This window comes from Poeciliopsis prolifica, unplaced genomic scaffold (assembly GCF_027474105.1).
Source record: "Poeciliopsis prolifica strain line A6 unplaced genomic scaffold, Auburn_PproV2 SCAFFOLD008, whole genome shotgun sequence".
Taxonomy (NCBI): domain Eukaryota; kingdom Metazoa; phylum Chordata; class Actinopteri; order Cyprinodontiformes; family Poeciliidae; genus Poeciliopsis; species Poeciliopsis prolifica.
In genome coordinates this window covers 345,866-365,490 of record NW_026562383.1, presented here as the reverse complement: position 1 = coordinate 365,490, position 19,625 = coordinate 345,866, and the positions used below count along the sequence as shown (strand labels likewise).

The following is a 19,625-nucleotide window of genomic DNA, read 5'->3' as shown; positions in this document are numbered from 1 at the left end:
AACATTCATGATGACATCTTCATGTTCATGACAGGAGTTATGTCATGTTAATAACAGCTTCATGTCAGTCTTATACACACCCTGTAACAGAGAATGGCAGCAAGGAGTGAGGGAGAGCAAATAAGGGAATTAAGAAAAATAAATCCAAGAGTAACAATTAAAATTGTTAAGAAGAACTGAACTAAAGTAAAACAGAAACAAGGCTGAGCTAATAATGAAAGATATCTAAGGAAAGAGATCTAATAAAAAGTATCTGACAATAGCTTTAATTTCTACAATCAGTGTAATTGGGAGTATAACATCCATAATAAATACCAATTTTTTTGGTCTGAAATGTTGCTCAATATAGGAAGAAAATTGGTAAGTTGGCAACAGTGGGGTGACTATTGTTAATTGTAAATGTGCAGACATAACTTGGAGGGCCGGTTTGTCAGTCAAACCTCATTCACGGGAGAAAAGAAAAGCACCATGATTGATTTTTAGACCTTTGCTGAGGTTAATAACATTGGTGGATAAGATCGGCTTCAAATATAATAATCGGCCAATCACCGATCTCCCAAAATTAAGGAAATCGGCAACGATAAATCAGCTGGCCAATAAATCGGCGTATCCATTTTTGAAACCTAATATTCTATTCTATTCCACGTAGATATGGATGGGATGTGCAGCATTTGGGGTGAGGTGAGTGTTTAGTCAGACAGGATTAGATTATTCTCCACAGATGCTCCAGTTTTCCGGATTAATACTGATTTTGAGGTATTTTGAAATTAAACATTTCTCCTTCCCAGATTTTAAACATATGATTTATCTTCCTATTTTCTACAATTTTTTCCCCACCAATTCAGAGGATAGCTGGCATTACACTAATATGAGTATAGATTTGGATATAGAGTTGCAAATTGTCTTTTGATGTCATTTGTTGTGAGTTGGCACCAACAATCCATTTTCCGGTCACCCTTTTCCCCAACGGGGTCGGGAGGTGCTGGTGCCTATCTCCAGCTGCGTTCCCGGCGAGAGGCGGGGTACACCCTGGACAGGTTGCCAGTCTGTCGTAGGGCAACACAGAGACAAACAGGACAAACAACCATGCACACACTCTCACACCTAAGGAGAATTTGGAAAGACCAATTAACCTGACAGTCATGCTTTTGGACTGTGGGAGGAAGCCGGAGGACCCAGAGAGAACCCACGCATGCACAGGGAGAACATGCAAACTCCATGCAGAAAGACCCCGGGCCGGGAATCGAACCCAGGACCTTCTTGCTGCAAGGCAACAGTGCTACCAATTGCGCCACTGTGCAGCCCTGAGTTGGCACCATATACTGTAAATTAATTGAACTGAAGTGAATTCTGTTTATTTTCAATACCTGAATCCAAAGTGCTGATCTGCTTTGGTGGCCTCAGGATCAGTTTCCTGTTTTCTGCACATGGTATGTTTTTGTTGGCTTTTGCCTGGAGCAGTTTGTAGCAGAGTGTGACGTGATAAGAATCAGCACCCCCAAATCTGACACCATGATCTTGCTCTGGAAAAGGAACAAGATCATGGTGGGGAGTTTAAGTATCTCTTGATTTACTGGCCGGTCTCGGTTCATACCTTCATATTTATGGACAGGTATTGTTAAGAATCTCACAAATCAATTCAATTTTCATTATCTGGGTCACAATTCGATTCAATTTCAATTCAATGTTGCTTTAAATACTTTGACATAAAATTGATCTGATTTTGCATATTATTGAACAGACAGTATTATTGTAAATATATTTGATTTCATTTCCATCTGTAGTCCCATCAAACGAACAGCACCACATACAAAACCACGATATGATAAGATACAATTTTATAAATAAAGATAAGAAATACAATAAAAATAAATTAGCACTATATGGGTCATGAAAACCCATTTCAGTGGTGGTCAGAATGAATATGGTCTGACCCAGAGTTACGTGTAGAAATGAGAGTTTAATGATGATAATTATAACTTAATTCCTCCACTCATCAAGAAGGTGAGTGGCGAGGAGAGAAACTCAGGTAGATGACGAGGAAACAATCATGACAAGGATCCTATGGGAGCAAGAGACAAAGGAGAGTTTTGATACACGAGGGATAATCAGGAGACAGGACACAGCTGGGCCCAATCAGGGGTGGGCTGGACAACACAGGGACTAACTTAACTGAAAAATATACCCAAAATATTTACATATTTGCTAACTGTCACTATGTCGTGAAAGTATGTTTTGAGACAGATAACCTGTTTTATACTTCTTCCCTGAACTAGTACAGCAATCGGCAAAACTGCACCACTCACGGTCAAAAATAACCAATCAGAGCCAAAAGAAGGTCTTAGTGCTGTTAATCATTCTTGAACTCAGTGTACGAATGGCAAAGAAACAGGAAAACTGGCTGGCTGGTTGACTCTCTGGCTGACTTGATGGATGGATGGATCCAGTCAAGAATCTCCTGAGAAAAATCATTAAATGATGTGACTTCTAATTCAATCTAACATCAGTTTCTTTTCTATCTTGACTGTGTTTTCCTAGATAATTGGTGGTACTATGAGACGTGTTATAGGGAGAAGTCAGTCCCTTCCACCTTGTATCCGATCTATAATGATGGGGATTTAAACACGGTGAGTGAACATGGACTACATTTACTCATACACTGACATGAAACAACCTCGTCACTGATTTTCAGCAAGCATTAATATTCACTTTCGGCACACATTTTATGATGTTGTGCAAATGATATTTGCACAAATATCATTTGCAAATAAGCTTAATTACTTTTCATTCTTCATACTGAAGAATGAAAAGTAATTAAGCTTGTTTTCAGGTACTGTAAAAGTCTCCCCTAAATTGATGCATGTATTTATTGTGAAATAAATGGCAACAAACACATAAACTGTCTTTTGTGTAGTATGTACACCTCTCTGTGTCCCTAAGTTTTTATGGATTTACTGGTTTAGAGACTTTTTATGTGGAACATTACTCCAAAGCATCTGGAAGTTGAAATACATAGGTGCAATGCTACGTAACTATTGGCTGCATGCCTGAATATGTTGGAGACGAGTCTTTCCTAGACTCTTCCCTCTGTTCCCTCTGCCTACATCCCCCAAAATGCTGTGCAGTTTGGGATCGGAGTTCAGTAAAATTATTAAACTAACATAGGATGAATATAATTTCATAATTTCGATCAAATGTCTATTATGACAGAGTTCATTATAGTTTTTCACCCGGCTCTAATCTGCAGGGCATGAATGGAACCTGCATCTGACTGGATATCAAACTGTATCAGCAGATCTTTCCCTGTCTGCTACACAATGTAATAACTCACTGGGATTCTGTTGTTTGGGCACCACTAAGAGTTGGTTTGGCTGATCATATCAAATGTAATGTACAGTGCATGTTGTTCCAATCTTTAATATCTTGCTTTATTGACTGATTATTGAGGAAACACACTAGATGAGTACACCACTCCTCCATCTTCAGCCTATAGAACAATGTAGGATCTCTTTCATTCATCCATGCATAATTACATTATCAGTGGTGAAGCCACAGGGTAACATTCCAAGGGGAAACTTCAGACATCCCTCTCCATAACCACACTCCCCAGCTCATTATCAGAGATTATTTTAAAAAAGTAACTGATGATAATCTTAGCATTCATAAGCAACATTAGCTGGTATTGACATTGCTTTAGCAATCTTGTCTCCTGTGGGGTGTTTTACCAACCTGAGACTGCTGAACACATGACTCACAGTAAGATTGTGCCTATAAAAAGGAACAGTAATAACTGCCTGTGGTTGAACCGCAAACTAGAGAAATGACATTTACAGTGGGCATTTCTGGCCTTTCTCCTGATTAAAATAAAATTCTCCCTGTTAAGTGATTCTGTGCTGTCTCTCTGCCTGATGTCTCCTCCTCAATGATTGTACACAAATTATGTTTTGTGTTAAGAAAGGCTTGTGAGGTATCAGAGCATTTAGAACATTTAAAGAAAATAAAAATATAGGCAATAGAAGGGGAAAATAGACCTACATTACCTGTATTGGAACAATATGAATCATGAATTTATTTCCTCTAATAGGCAGAATTTCGATGCAACAAGAAAGCATTGAAATTCCACCTATTAAAGTTGACATCTTGAAGTTGAGTTGAGAAAAGTATTTATCATAGATTGGCTCTACCAGCAGAAATTGACAACAGATCAATTACACCACTGCAACATAGATGTCTGAAGTTTTCACTTATGGCATTATCAACATCTAAATTAATTTTGTAGTATATTTTTTCTCAATTTTACACAAATTGATACATGCACATCCATTCAGTTACAGTAAGCAGCTTTACACCTCGATTCTTTCTCACTCTTATACACAGAAGTGCATGAAATAGTGTTTTATTGTCTAAGACATTCAGTCTAAAATAATCAGGCTACACAATTTGTGGGGACCATGACAAGAGGAGATGAGTGCTGAAAATATGATTCATCCTTCTTTCACAGTCAGCTGGTTGTTTCCGTCCCCACCTCCTTCACACATCCCACTACTGAGCTGTTCCTTTCTGTCTGTCTATTGTAGGCTTTACAGGCATGCACAAACCCTAGCTCTTTTTTTTCAAGATAAGGAGAACTGCAGAGCTGATCTCCCCTCAGATATGAAGACAGGGAGGTTAAGCCTACGCTCTGCTCCTCTCGTCTCAGTTTTTCCTCCTCATCTCTTCTCTTACTGGCTCCAAGGGCTGTGTTGAATCATAATAGCCAGTGGGCGAACAGTCAGGAGCAAAAAAATCCTTTCCACATAGTTTGTGACGTACATCTTTGACGGAATTGGGGTTTTATTGGATGGAGAGATGAGAGAAGGAGAGAGGGACTGTGACATCCATCAGTATTTTCTCAGCTCTCCATTTTACTCTGAGATTCTGTTTTGTCTTTTTGCCCGGATGAAATGATCTCCACTGTCTTCAGAGCATGAGTTACATAACTCATGCTCATAATCAGAGCCGTTCATAGTGGATGGTTTAATCTTGACACTAAATTTAATAATTCAATAAATGTACAAAGTTAAATACTGACAGGCTGAAGTCAAATGATAAATTGACTTCAGCCTGTCAATTTATTGTTGACCAAAAGTCAATGTATATAATAACAAGCCAAAGGTGCACACACAAGAAATAAGTCAGGAATGGAAGAGGTATCCAAATCACAAGGCAGAGGTAAAGTAAAACCAAAAACGGTGTCAAAATGACACTGAAGGCAAAAATACCACGGCAACGGTCTGAAACGCTTTCAGACAGAAACTATGGCTCTGGTCACAATGCAAACTAAATTTGACATTTTCACTGCACTCTCAACTACTCAATTCTAATCTTTTCACCAAAAAAAAAAAAAAGTGATGGGAAGTGCACCTCTTTTCTGTTTGTGTTCTATGTTCTCTATATGAGAAGTTGTTATATCGCAAAAGCAGGAATTCATACTTTTGTGTAATATTTTGATCAAACTTTAAAGTTTTTAGTCAACACAAAAACAAATTAACAAAACACTGCAAGAAAATTTACCAAACAGACCCTTCGTAATAATAAATTACTGCCTTATTCAGTAAATTGTATAATATCTTTAAACACTGCAGTAAGAAGATTCTTTTGCTTACAAGTGTTAGTTATATTTATGTATATAATGTGCTCGCTGTGCGTTGTGTTTGTGGGGTTTGTGAAGACACAGCATTCTGCTGTGTCTTCACATGTAGATGAAGAAAATGAGGAAAATGGGGTTGGTTTGTCCTCCAGAGTAGCCTAAGCCTACAGCATCATAACAACAGAATAGCTCAGGACAACCTAAGCCAGTCTAACTATCAGCCTAATGATAAAGGAAGGTTTTAAGCCTGGTCCTAAAAGTAGACAGGCTGTCTACCTCACTTATTAAAACTGGGAGTTGGTTCCACAGTAGAGGAGCCTGAGAACTAAAGGATCTGTCCCCCATTCTGCATTTAGAACCTCCAAGAACCAGATTCTAAAAGTTTGAGAGCAAAGCACTTCGTTGGGAACATCAAGTCTCTGATGCATGATGGAGTTGGATAATTCAGGGCTTTGTTTGTGAGAAAGAGATTCTTAAGTTCTATTCTGCATTTAACAGGGATCCAACGAAAGAAAGCTGAAATAGGAGAAATATGAGCTCTCTTTTTATTTTTCATCAGTATTTTGTGAACTTCCTAATAATAATGAATTACAGTAGACTATCCTACTGTATGGAATATGGAATTCCTACTGTATGGAATAGTTTGTACTATTTCTAATGTCAACAATATTCCAGAGATGAAAAAATAAAATCCTGAAACCTTGTTTAATATGGGACTTAGATGACATATCCTGATCAAAAATAACAGATTACTTTATCATTGGAGGCCAATTTAAGTCAAGTGATTGACGAAGCAGTTTCTGTTTCTAAGGTTCAGATCCAAAAACAACAACTCAGAATTTAAAATAGTTGAGTATCATCAGCATAACTGGAAATTTATCATGTGCTGCCTATTGATTTTTCCAAATGGAAATATAGTAAAACAAATTGGATTAAGTACTGAGCCCTGTCGTACCAGTATCTGACCTTTCTGAAATATGCAATTTAAGGTTTTCTACTCAATCAAGTTTTCAGGCAATCTCACTTCCACACTTTTTTAGATCTACACACGTCATAGATTTGTACTGGCCACTCCTAAACACTGACTGTTGTCCTTAAGCCACTTTGACTGGAGGTTTAGGGTTACATCAATCTGTATCTGCACTATTATTTCCTGGCTGATGGCTTTAGACGTTGCTTCAATATTTCCAGATAATGTTCTTTCCTTATGACCTTCAACTTTATTTTATGAAGTGCACTTGTACATCCTGCAACAAAACAAACCCACAGCATTACGCTGCCACTTCCATTCCTCACAGTTAGGATGGCACAAGCTTCCCAATTTTTCCTCCAAATGTAACAATAGTCATCATGCCCAAAACATTCTCCTTTAGTTTCATCAGATCAGAGCTCATGTCTCCAAAATGAAGATCTGTATCATTGCATTTGCAAACTACATTCTGTCTTTTTATGTTTCAAGTGAAGCATTGAAAATGCTTCACTTGTTTTGTTATTCACAAACAGGACAGTTTTAAATGATGACGCAATGTCTTACCAGCTTCAGCAGCATCTGGGGTCAATCTGCACATTTTGGACCAAAACACATTCATATTTGGGACACAAAACCCATCTCCTTCCAGAGTAATTTGACAGCTGGGCATTCTCATGTCTCTATAGTTGTTTCAACAAATGAATGCAGCATCTTGAAGCATCAGTAAATTGTTCCCAAGGATGAACCAGACCCATTCTGCTGCACAGTTCTCTTCCTTATGTCTTGACTGATTTCTTTTGATTTCACCATCATGTCAGACCAGAAAACAGTGTGGCCTTAAAATTCAAGCTGTTGCAAAGAATTATTTTAGTAATCGAGTATTCTATTGATTATTCTTACAATTAATTGAGTAATTGAACAAAAAAATAAAGTAAAATATTGGTCAATTATACCATAACTGATAGAATTTGCCAGTTATGGTAAAATTTATAACTGAAGTATAAATATTGAACATCATCATTGGCCCAGTATTTCATATTTGTGAATCCCAAACAATTACTTTTCTGTAGTACAGAAACTTGACCTGAACAATAATCACTTTATAAGTTAACCTGGCAAAAATTACACAAAAATATGAAATTATATTAAATGTAATAATAAAACAAGAACCTCACAGACACTTATAAAAATTTTCTATTCACCAGTTTTTAGTTTATGTATTAATCTTCAGTCAAAAGATGAACTCTCACTTTGTCCAGATAAGCAACCAGATTTGACTCTTTCTTGATATTAACACAAAGGACAAATCAGTGGCTGTCACAAAGCTCTGAACTCAGTCCTATGCTAAATCTGTGGACGATCCTGAAAGGGGCAAGACACACAAAACTGACTCAGAACTCCAGTTCAGTCAGAAGGAACAAGCCAAAATCCTAGCAAGTTGTTAAAAATGTAAAAAATCAACTCAAACTGTTTGACCCAATCAGACAGTTTAAAATGCAATTCTACTCACAACAAACATTTATTTTAAAGATATGAAGAATATTTTTTCTTCTAGTACTGAGCAAATTGAAATAATTCTCATAATACTAATTGACCTAATCCAGAAAAGTTTTAGTCTGATTAACAATCTGGCAATGAAAAACATGGAATGAGACTCCAAGCTGACTGGCATTGATAAGTCAGCAGCAGTTGTCACATAGCAAAATTAGTGTGTAAGGGAGGCACACTGGTCTTAGGAACAATGCTGTTGTCACTCTGCTGATTAAGCAAAAGAAACTTGCTGTATCCAGACAGTGACATGATGCTGAGTAGGCTTTGTTGTGTCTGAGTGAATTATTAAGAGAAAAGGAATGGCTGAAAAATGATTTAGAACTAAACAAGGTAAAAGGAAAGAAAAGAACAAGAAAGGAAATATTATATAGATCCCCATTCAAGTAGGAGAATCTGTTGAAATTGAATTGAAAAGAATGTCATGGTGTATGTTTGTTGATGAACCCAAATGCAACAGACTGAGGCATAAAATAGTGTAGAAGATTTAATGAAAGAAAGGTAGACAAAAAACATTCAAAAATCACAGGGAAATAAGAAGGCCAAAGATAAACAAAAACCACAAATCCAAGGAAAAATGATGGCAAAGAACAGGATTTAACAGGAGGAACCAGGTAGGAAGAATGAGAGAGAAGTGAATAAATGCTGGTTGTGTGAGTGCTGGAACAATGAACTGGTCTAATTGACTAACAGGTTGCAGGTGTGATGGGACAGAGCAGACAGCAGGCTGAGGAGAGTCAGAGAGTGGCACAGTGAGGGAAATGAAGCACAATATAAAAGAATAACTAGACACAAAAATAGAGTCACTAAGAACTGAAATACAGTTAAACAGAAACATGTTTGATCTGATCAAAAGAAGCAAGGGAATACAGAATAAAACAAACCTAAAAACAACTCACATAACCCAGGATCCAAGCAGGATCTTTTTTCCTATTACTGTTGTCACCTTTCAGAAATAAAAATGAGGGACGCCCACCGGGGAGGGGGGAGGCAGAAGTGGTACACATTATTTTGTGGCTGTTTTTTATAAAAACAGCCACAAAAGGTAGTGCAATTATTTATACACAGACGTGGGTTAGAATACCAAAAAACTCAAATCTAGTCAAAGTAGTATAACTTCTTAGTAGTATAGCTTCATTTCAATCTGGAGAGACTCAGACGGAGAGAGGAGAAGACAATTAGAAGACTTTATTGACATACAATGTTAAAGTCTTTGGCGCTCGGGTCCCAGCTGAGGACATCTATTATCGCAAATTTTTTGCAATAAGCTTGGATGGGCGTTCCTGATGATAGGAATGTCATAAGCCACGCAACTATGGCTGGAAGCCCTCTTGTTTCTGTTTTTGGGACCTGCTATAGAAAACACATCACAGTTTTGCAGTTTTACACTGTGGATTATTGTGAATCATGTTCTACATGATCCACATGTAGAACATGATCCACACTTCCGTGATGCACACTGAGTATTCTGTCTGCATCTAGTTCTGGTATCCACCCTCGGAGACTGACTCAAAAGGCTTTTGTTTGACAGCTTCCATTTAGCCTAAAATAACTTGATCTCAACCCTATTTTCATTTCTCCTTCTGCCTACACACACAGCATCAACTCAGCATGCCTGGCACATATGGCTCTGAAAATGCACAAGGGGTTGGTGGAAAAACACTGGTGGGGGGATTCAGCTGTCAGTCTCCATTCTCTTTTTTACTCCTATATAATCTTGTGCTGCTTGTTTCCGTACACTGGTTGACAGTAGTTTCTCTTTTTCTTTGCTTAGAGCATTTTTATGTTATTCAACTTTTTTGAAATTATCTAGTTGTTGCTAAAAAATCTATCAAAAATGACATTAGCATCTACTGAACCACTTTCCAAACTGTATCAACCGTGTTTGGTAGGATTGAGTTATGTGTGGGTACGTGTGCGTGTGTATGTATTTTCAGAACACTGGCTGTTACTTGAGGATGTTAGAAGCATTTCTACTAGTGGTGCTGTCACAATGTGTTATGCAGCTGTATCTTGGCCCAAGCAGAAAACATGCAAGGCAAACATTGGTAGTCTTGTATGGAGCATACATAATGACACAACTGATGTCTAAAAACCTTCTCCATTAAAAGTAATTGTTTTAAATATATTGCAGTACACAAAGTACTGCAATATGGTTAATATTTCTCTTGGGCCCCAAGAGCAGTTTTTTTTTTCTTTTCATCTATAAAAAAATAATTTCTACAATTATAAAATATATATTATTGTAAAAAACAAATCACTTCATAATGAAATTGTGTGTTTTTGATATTATAATGATATAGGAATTATTACTAAAAACATAACAAAAATTCAGCTCCACTGAGGGGCCCCCGCTAAGGTGGGTGCTTAGTTTGCTTATGCCTTGGCCGGGCCCTGCACAGATGCACTAAATTTATATGTGGTATAGATCAAGTAAGCACAGATTCCCATTAGAGATGTGCGATATTGCATAAAATTCACGTCGCGACATACATTGTGATGTGTGGCACCAACAATATATAACGCAATATGATTGGTATAAATCTTACATAGAAGCAAACAAATCCCATAGTAATTGAATGGAATATATATAAGACCGAGAGAGTTTCATTGAGTTTTGCCCCAGGGGTCCTGGCAGGTCGCACGGGCTAAAGTGTGAGTAGTAAAAGCCGTACGCTTTTACTGCTTGCTTTCCTGCTGCCTGACCATGACATCTACCCTTCTCCTCCTGAGCATCACAGTACGTTGTCAACAAGCATTACCGCGGTTAGCTTGCAGTCTGGAGATCTCTATAGTTGGCCAAATTTCTATTGCTTCTATTGTATGCCAGTTATATTGCGCATTCTTACTCCCCATCAATTAAAACATTTTTAAATTTGCTGTTGGGAACCAAAATTTTCATCATCTAAGTCTGAGAATTTATTAACAAAATAGATCAACTTTACAGCTGAAATCATCTGAATACAATTCCTACCTCTAACTGCTAAAATGTGAGCTAACTATGAAGGAAAACCTTGAATAATTGGTAAAGGTTAAAATTTAACTAGTAAATGAAAATTTGAGGTGTATGTGGAATGTCAAACTTCAAAAGAAATGTTTGGATGTTACAGATGAAATGAGGTCTCTGTGAGTTGCAGCCATGCCATGATGAATGCAGAGGTTGTAAACATTATGAATCAACATGTGAAGGCTCTCGGATCGATTAACAGAAAGTCATCGTCAAACAGGAGATGAGCTGATGGAAGCAGCTTCTGAAATCCCATTCAATCTTGGGGCAATGAATGGAGAGAAGCAAATACATTGAGATGAAGAAAATATTCTGTATATGCAGCACCAATCAAGCACAAGGCAATTAGAGGGGCATTACACAAACAAGGAGCCTATTAAAATAGCAAATGCTTTATGGAAAGAAACAAAACAAATATTACTTAAAATTCACAAACTTTCAAACAATCATCAGTGATTGGCCAAACCATTATATTTTCAGTCCAGAAACATTTGTAGGAATGGGTGACATGAACTTTATCACAATATGCTTTGCTATTTATAGAGATGTATAAAATTGATGCTCCTGAATTTTGTTGCTGTGGGACAATAAATTTATATTATCCCATAGAAATATATATATTTCTAAAAACATTCAAAATTGTGTCTGCCTTACTGGCCTTACATCTGTCCTGGTATGAAGTCAAAGGCTCAAAAAACAAGCACTCCACAAAAATCCAAATTTCCATAATGAACTAGATAAAGTGCACAAAATACTTTGAAGAGACAGTATTATTTTCAGGCACATGGTGCCGTTTCAAAGCACAATCGAGGAACTATGTTACACTTTGTGTAACATAATTACTTTAAAATGTTTGTGTTCAATTTGACATATTGGCCTCTGTCTCTTTAAAGTTAACTACCACCCTGGAAAATTTTAAAAAATTCCAGCAACTGGATGGAGCGAAGTGAGGAGATGAACAGAGGAGAGGAGGAGACAAGGAGAAGAGGAGAGGAGGAGAGGACCATGGAACCAAGAATGTTCTATGGTTCCATGCTTTTACATCCGAAGTGACGAAGTTGTACCAAGCCATACCGCTGTAACCACAGCTACCTAAGAACAATTTGACCTAAGAGGCCAGTAATGAGAGTTTTTGGCAAAAATAATGCTGAACTAAAAGAATTGCACAAAAGTGTCTAAATTGCACAGAAATGTCGAGAATTAACCCTAAATAACCTATTTATTCAGTTTATCAGCTAAGATGTTGATTTGGGGTGAGTTTCACTTCAAGAAGACGAGTTTTCCTACAGCACGCCAACACAACAATCTTCAGAACTGTTATTAGGAGTTTGAAAAGGCTGTCCAAGTTGTCCAGGCTGCTGCCACTAGTCTGTGGAGCTGAATGGGATAGGGAGCTGTTTCCGTGAGGAGGAAGCAGCTGTTGGCAGCAGAAGCTCAGCAGGAGCAAAGAGAATGCCAGGCCAGGTGGAGCTACCTTGAAGAGAAAAGACACAGAAAACAAAAAGTTAAACTTTGAAAAAACAGCAAATAATTCAAACATGTGAAGTACAAAGACATGGACCAGTATGAAGGAAAAGTGGACATTAATTACTGTTCTTCCCACTGACCAATAGCTGCCACACATTTTGCCTGCTCTGTTGGAACCAAAGGCACTCAAAAGATCAGCAGTGTGATCTGAAGAGCATCTTAAATCTATTAGATGCGAGTACATCTGCCCACCAGTGGTACCTTTGTGGTTGACATGTGATGAATTGATGACTAAATGTCTCATCTTACTATATAATTTATTTATATAGTAAGCATAGTTTACAGACAATGGTGATTGGAAATATTCAATTCTATCTTCTCTCTCCAGCTAAATCCAAAATGTTTAAGTTATTTGTCAACTGCTTGAGTTATACAAACACACAATGAAATGTGTTTGTTCTACTCAGATAATTAAGATGAATGCAACATCTTCATCTATGCTTTATTAAATCATCTCATTTAGCAAAGTACAATTCTGTTCAAGTAGGTTCTCTTCTCACCACCCGCTCCATAGGATCCGGGGCATATTGTTCACAATAAGCTGAATAAACTCTACAGTGTACCTTTAAGCTGATACACAAGGTAGAGTCTGTTTAAATGAAAAATGAGAGGTTAGGTCACATCCATCTTGCAGTGAACATGTTCTGCTGGATAGACAAGAGCACCAATAAATTGTTTGCTTCTTTGGATCTGTTGTACTGGGCTTAATTTTGTTATGAGATAAACCCTTTGTAACACAAAACAAAACAACAACAACAACAGCAGAAGCAAATGTTGACATTGCAGTTTTGGGAAAGTCACAGTGCCGAAGGAAGAATAAAAATGTGGCATTTTTTAATTTATTTTTGAAGGAATATAAAGTTCTTCTAGAGTCCTATGAGAGTACAGCAGTTAAGTCTATGCCAAGACTTTGGGCCATTTCACGTATTTTCTTTTTCAAACATTTCAACATGTTTGCTGGTATGATTTGTTGTTTTATTGAATAACCCATTTTAGATTTATTTGAGCACCAAAGAACCTCATGTTTGAACCAAGAATCCATTAGAATACAGAGGAGTTCATGTTTGACTGTTAGGTGGTTCTTCAGAAAAATCCTAAGCCTTTGGTTGTGCTTGACAGAAGGCACAAGGGAGTTGTGATAATTTTGTCTTTTAAATTGAAATGGTGCTTGATGTAGTTTGACACCCAGCATTCCTTTTGCATGCTATTCTAATCGCATTGTCATAAAATAATGGATTTGACATGGTAGCCAAAGTCTGAAGTGTAATGAAGAGTATTGCTAGGTCTAACCTTTCAAACAACCTTCTAAATCCTAATCTGTCAGTCTACCGGTTTCAAGCCTGTCTTCAATGTTCTGGATTATTTCAAAGTAATTTTGCTCAGAATGAGGGAACTCAGTGTGTTTAAAATACCCTAAAACCAGTCTTCTATATGAGCTGTTCTTAGTTTCCTTAGTGCTGATAAAGGTAAGCTTTAGGTCTGAGTTGCAGACTAAATCTTGTGGGTTTGACTGGTTTTGCTTTCATTAAATTCTTAGAAATCTCAGAAAATGCCTGAGAAGTGAAAATAACTTAATTATAACAAATATTGCTCTTCTACAGAATGCCTTGATACAAGAGCATTTCTCTTAGTCAAAATGAAAAGTTATGATTGCAAAAATGTGTGTCCTATTAAATCTGGTTCTTTGCATGGTAAAAGCTCAAAGTGTCAAGATTTTAAAGATGTCTACAACACAAACATACATTTCTTTCAATACAAAGATGAATATTGTTTGTAATTAACTGGATCTTTAAATAGAAACTAAACAAACATTATGAATCCATTATCTGATGCTGTATTTTCTTTCTTTTTGTTTTCTAGAGTCTTCACTTCTCCTCCCAGGGACCTTCCTCTGCAGCCATTCTCTGATCACAGGCCTGGCATCTTTCATCCATTCATCCCTCTCTCCATTCATTTTTGCCCTGTCATGAAAGGCCTGTCCAGTAGTCGGAGTCACCATCATATGGTCTCCTATGAGCCATCATACGATCCATTGGGTCACCATGTTGACCGTAAGCCATATTTGTTCGGCCAGATGGATATGCCATTGCCCATTCCTATGCCACACCCATCTGAGTTGCCCTATTACAATGCTCAGCGTGTTTCATACCCTTCTGAAAGCAACAGCATTGTCCCATATGGAACCTTCCCACGGAGGTGTCACTCCACCTCCTCAGCTCACCATCCTGAGGTAAAGGATGAGTGTATGGCCATGGTGCCCTATGTAGGTGGAGGAGGAAGAGGGGGAGGAGGGGGAGGGGGCTATGGGGGTAAATCTCAGTCTTGGGTACCAGTAAATTTTGCGGACCCATATGAGCAACAGCCGATATTTTCCAGAGATGGCTACCACACACTGCAGTACAAACGAGGAGTGTTGTCCCACGCTGGGGGCATAGGAGCCAATGACAACAATGACAGTCCTGGGCGAATTCGCCATCTGGTCCACTCAGTCCAGAAACTCTTTACCAAGTCACATTCATTGGAAGGGCCCCAACACACTCAGTCATCAAAAGGGCCAACTAATGGGAGTGTGTATGGTAGTGGTGGAGGAGGTAGCAGTGGCGGTGGTGCAAGGGCCAGCCCAGAGGGTGCAGCTCCTCCTGGGGCAGTGCGCCACCGGAAGCGCAGCAAGAGCCGTGAGCGCTGTCGATCAGCAGAGCCCAAACATCGAAGCTACCATCATCACCACCATCCCCAGCTTCATGGCTCTGCATCTGCTCCAGGGTCTGGATACTGGAGCTCAGATGACAATCTGGAACGGGAGCTATGTCTTTACCACCCTCATCATCACCAACCTCCACCCTCACCCTCCCTCTCTATTTCCCCCTCACCTATTGCTATGACAACAGTCCAGTGCCCTGGCAACAACCCTGATAAGTATCCTCAGACTCCCCTCCCAAATCTCTCCTCCTCGCAGTCCCAACACTACTTCATCATGGACCCCTATGGGACAGTTAATGAGCATGCACACACCCATGCACGCCACGGCCACACTCACCACCACTCTGCACTCAAAGCCTCTCGGAGCAACAGCGATGTGAAATATACAGCTTCATCTGCATGTATGCCAGTTAGTGGTAACAGCAATAAGAGCGATGGCTGTATCGGTGGAGGAAGTGGCCCCTTGCTGCCACTGGGTCTTGTGGACGGGCCTGTTGAGAAGAAAGGGGCATGGTCATCAAGCCTAACGGTGAGCAGGGCCCAAGAGGTCTACACCAACACCAGCAGCCACAACCAGCTACGAACCAGCGCAGGATCCGGTAACCTAAACCTAGATAGAGCTCTAGTCAAAGCTAAGGGCAGTCAGCAGCAGGACCCTTCTTGCCAATTCTTACAGGTAAATAATTACTCCCTGATTTCAGCCCAAAATAGTTCAATCACTCCCCTCTCTCCCCTGATGCCTCCTTTTCTCCACCACCTACTTTTCTTAGCAATGTTACCTCTAAGTCAGTGCCATCCAGTCCTGTAAAGCTTTGGTTTTCCTAACTTTTCAAATACAGTCATCTTTGAAATGACTCATGCAATGTTTCAGTCTGAGAGAGGAAAAACATTCAGAAAGTTTCTTAACTGGGCGTAAGCAACTGGGCCATCTAAAATTTAGCCAATGTTTATGCTTTGTTCAGTGTGTTATTACCTTTTTTTAATGCCCTAGTGCCAAACCGAACTTTGAGTTGAATTTAACTTTGAGTTAAAGTTAAATAAATTTTTTTCTTCAATTTGTATTCATGCCAATTAAGTAAATGTAATTATTACTGAAAAGTTCATGTCAGTAGAAGCAGAAAGTTACTAATCAAACATCAAAATTGAATGAACAATCAAAATTAGACTATCAGATTATCAGGTGTGAAAACACCCTAAGCCTCCAATTAGCTCAGTGTCAAACCTCAGTGCTGCTGCTGCTGCCAAGATTGCAACTCAAGATTTTTCTTCAATTAAAGTACTGCTGTCTGTTGCTAGTGCTGGTCAAACCTCCAGCTAAATTGCGTGGCTCTTCCAACACCTGAAAAACCACTTTTCTGAATGTTTTAGATGTTTCCTTGGCTCAAAGCACCTAAATGACACGAATGGCTCATTAGCAGAGCTCAATGCTAGCTTGATGACATATTGAGGAGGTGATTCAGCCAATGTGTGTTTGCCTTTCCACTTTGATATTTCTATATATCTGAATGAGATCTAGGAACTTAATCTCATCAAACCAAACACCTTTTATGAACTTATTGCACACATAAACATGTCCTTCAGTCTCACCATCAGAGCGCTATGGCCTTCCTGGACAGGCAACCCTCAAGGGCTAACATCCTGCTACTTGTAGAAGCATCTCTGCCTCAACACACTTCAGTCAAATAATGAGGTCCTCCTCAGAATTCTGGAGAACTTGACTGCACTGATCCAGATATATACTTCAATATACTGAACCAGGGAGACATCGAAGCGTTGCAAAACACCAACCCTCCAAGACTGGAGTTCCCCACCCCTGCTATAAATTATTCACTTGCTCTTTTTTATTATTATATGTACATATTATTTACCTTGTCAAAAAAACAATATATTTCCATGTAAACAAAAGATGCAATCTATTAATTGTATTTAATATTGCAAATTTCACAAATAACAGGAAATTTTGTGTTGCTTCTGCTGTTTATCACCCTGATTTGATATTAATTTGTTTATTTGCAAAACCACTACAAAATCTGAAGTGTGACCTTTTTGCTGAGATGACATGAAAATGTCTTGATGCATTCTCTCAAATGGTGCTCACATATGCAAATTGCCATTTATTAAATTTTAATGTGGCTGAAAAAGTTGCATGACTGGATATCACTGACTCAGACTGGGGACACACTAAAACTTAAATTAATTAGATTACAAACAATATTCATCAGTCAATTAAAAAAATATGTTCAGTTGTTTACATTAGTATCTACAGAACTAAGGAGTTAGGTAAATTAATAATTGATAATGGGTATTGACTGTATTTACCCAAAGGTTTTGATGCTGGAAATTATTCTCTGGACTATTTAGCATCTTAGTAGTTTGTGAATAATATGGTGAAATTTAATACTATCACAGATCAAAAACGTACAACAAGGCACAAGGGAAACAGGACACAAAAGGAAGGCAGGAGCCAGCCTGCCTTCCTTGTGACAGGAGCCAGCGGGGAATAAAAAAAAAAATCAAAAACCTGAAAAAAGGCTGGAGAATGACATTGGGACTGGGTCAGCATAATCAGAGACATTCCTGAGAAGGGAGGCTGAGGGAAGATGAAACAATGAAGAGGAAGCTGATCACTCAAGGATCTACAAAGCAGGGAGAGATAGTCTAATGCTGATGTAAGAGAATAAACCCAAATACACAAAACAATAAATGACCAAGAAACTAAAAATGATGAATAAACTGACATGAAAAGACCCTGGAAGCAATTTGAAAAAAACAAATGGACCAAGAACTTAGTAATGATAATAAACAACAACAAAAAAACTCAAACACATGGATCATAGCAGCCAAGACTCTCCAGGGATGGAAATTGTTGCAAGAAACACATAAACTGCAAGTAAAAATTAATCATGACCTATGATTTTAGGAAAAAAGATCTGCTGTAATTTACTTTTACTGTCAAAATTATTCATAACTGGCATGCATTAATTCAAGCATCTATCCCAATTTTTTATTTTCTTTGAGTTGACAAACTAGGACATTATAACCTAGATACTAAGCTGTAGGTAGAACTGTACATGGTTGGATTGTCGTTGAACAGCTGAGTCAAAATTTATATCAATAAAGATACATTCTTAAAAATGACAAGCACAGTGAAGTATGTTTAGGCCAGTACTTCTGAGAGAGTAGTACTGGCCGACACCCACGCTTGGTGAGGTATAGTGAGAAGCAGGAGGACTTAAATATTGACTTTATTTATGGTTCACTGACAAAAAAGAACATTATTTGAGATTTAAAACAATAAATTTCTCTTCACAAAGACATGTGGCTGTTGATCAGACAAAATGAAAACACTGTCAACCATTGAACTGGGTCACGATTAATAGCCATCTTATCAATAGATCTGAGCTGATGGTCAAGGCAGCTCCTCCAGAGCTACCATGGGTCTCTTGGATGCTTCTCTAACTCAGTGTTTCTCAATTCTGGTCCTCAGGGACCCCTGCCCTGCATTTTTTTTAGGTATTTCCCTTCTGTCACACATCTGACTTGAAAAAGTGATTAACAGGCTTCTGTAGTACTTAATGACAAGGAGAGGATGTCCTGCAAATATTAGAATCAGGTATTCTGGAACAGAGACACATCTGAAGCAAACAAGACAGTGATCCCTGAGAACTGAAATACAAACTGATCCAACTAATACTCTCTCCACTTTCCTAGTCAGCTTAGATGTTCATGTTTTGGTCGGTCTGCGGCAGTTTCATCCATGTTCAGATGATGGATAGAACAACCTTGTAAGGGACTGCCTGGAAGCTTTGAAGGCTCAATGAGGATGAACATCCGCCAACACAAATGATTGCGATAAAACTATTTTGGCAGAACTAAAAAAAATGTCAAACATTCGTAAAGAAAAAAAAAAATATATATATATATATATATATATATATATATATATATATATATATATCAGTGTTCAGAGCAAAATGCATTAAAATGCAATCAACTTCAAAGCATTTTAGGATAAAGTTATAGTGTGTCCACAACACTGTAAGGTACATTGGTGCATTGTTCTCAGAACTAGTCTTGATCACTCTGCTTTTCCTGCACTTACCCAACTCACCCTCAAACTTTTTCCCCACCCAGCATCCTCCCACCCACCAACCCAATCCTTTACTTTCCTATTGGTTTCAAGAGCCATCGTCTTTCTTCTCCTCTTCCTCCTCTTCCCTTTTTTGAGTTGAAAAGAGAAGTAA

The 19,625-nt window shown here is 38.3% G+C and overlaps 1 protein-coding gene across 2 annotated transcripts in view; it reads left to right on the top strand.

Annotated features, from left to right (window-relative positions):
- Positions 1-19,625, top strand: part of dlgap1a (discs, large (Drosophila) homolog-associated protein 1a) — a 78,936-nt gene that overhangs the window by 8,646 nt on the left and 50,665 nt on the right. The window contains exons 2-3 of one of the 2 annotated variants that reach the window (XM_055032776.1): positions 2,539-2,627; positions 14,542-16,057. In XM_055032776.1, the coding sequence (XP_054888751.1) occupies positions 14,648-16,057 (1,410 nt within the window). In that variant the 5' untranslated portion in view covers positions 2,539-2,627; positions 14,542-14,647. The remainder of the gene's footprint in view (positions 1-2,538; positions 2,628-14,541; positions 16,058-19,625) is intronic. The other variant, XM_055032777.1, reaches the window with a different exon arrangement.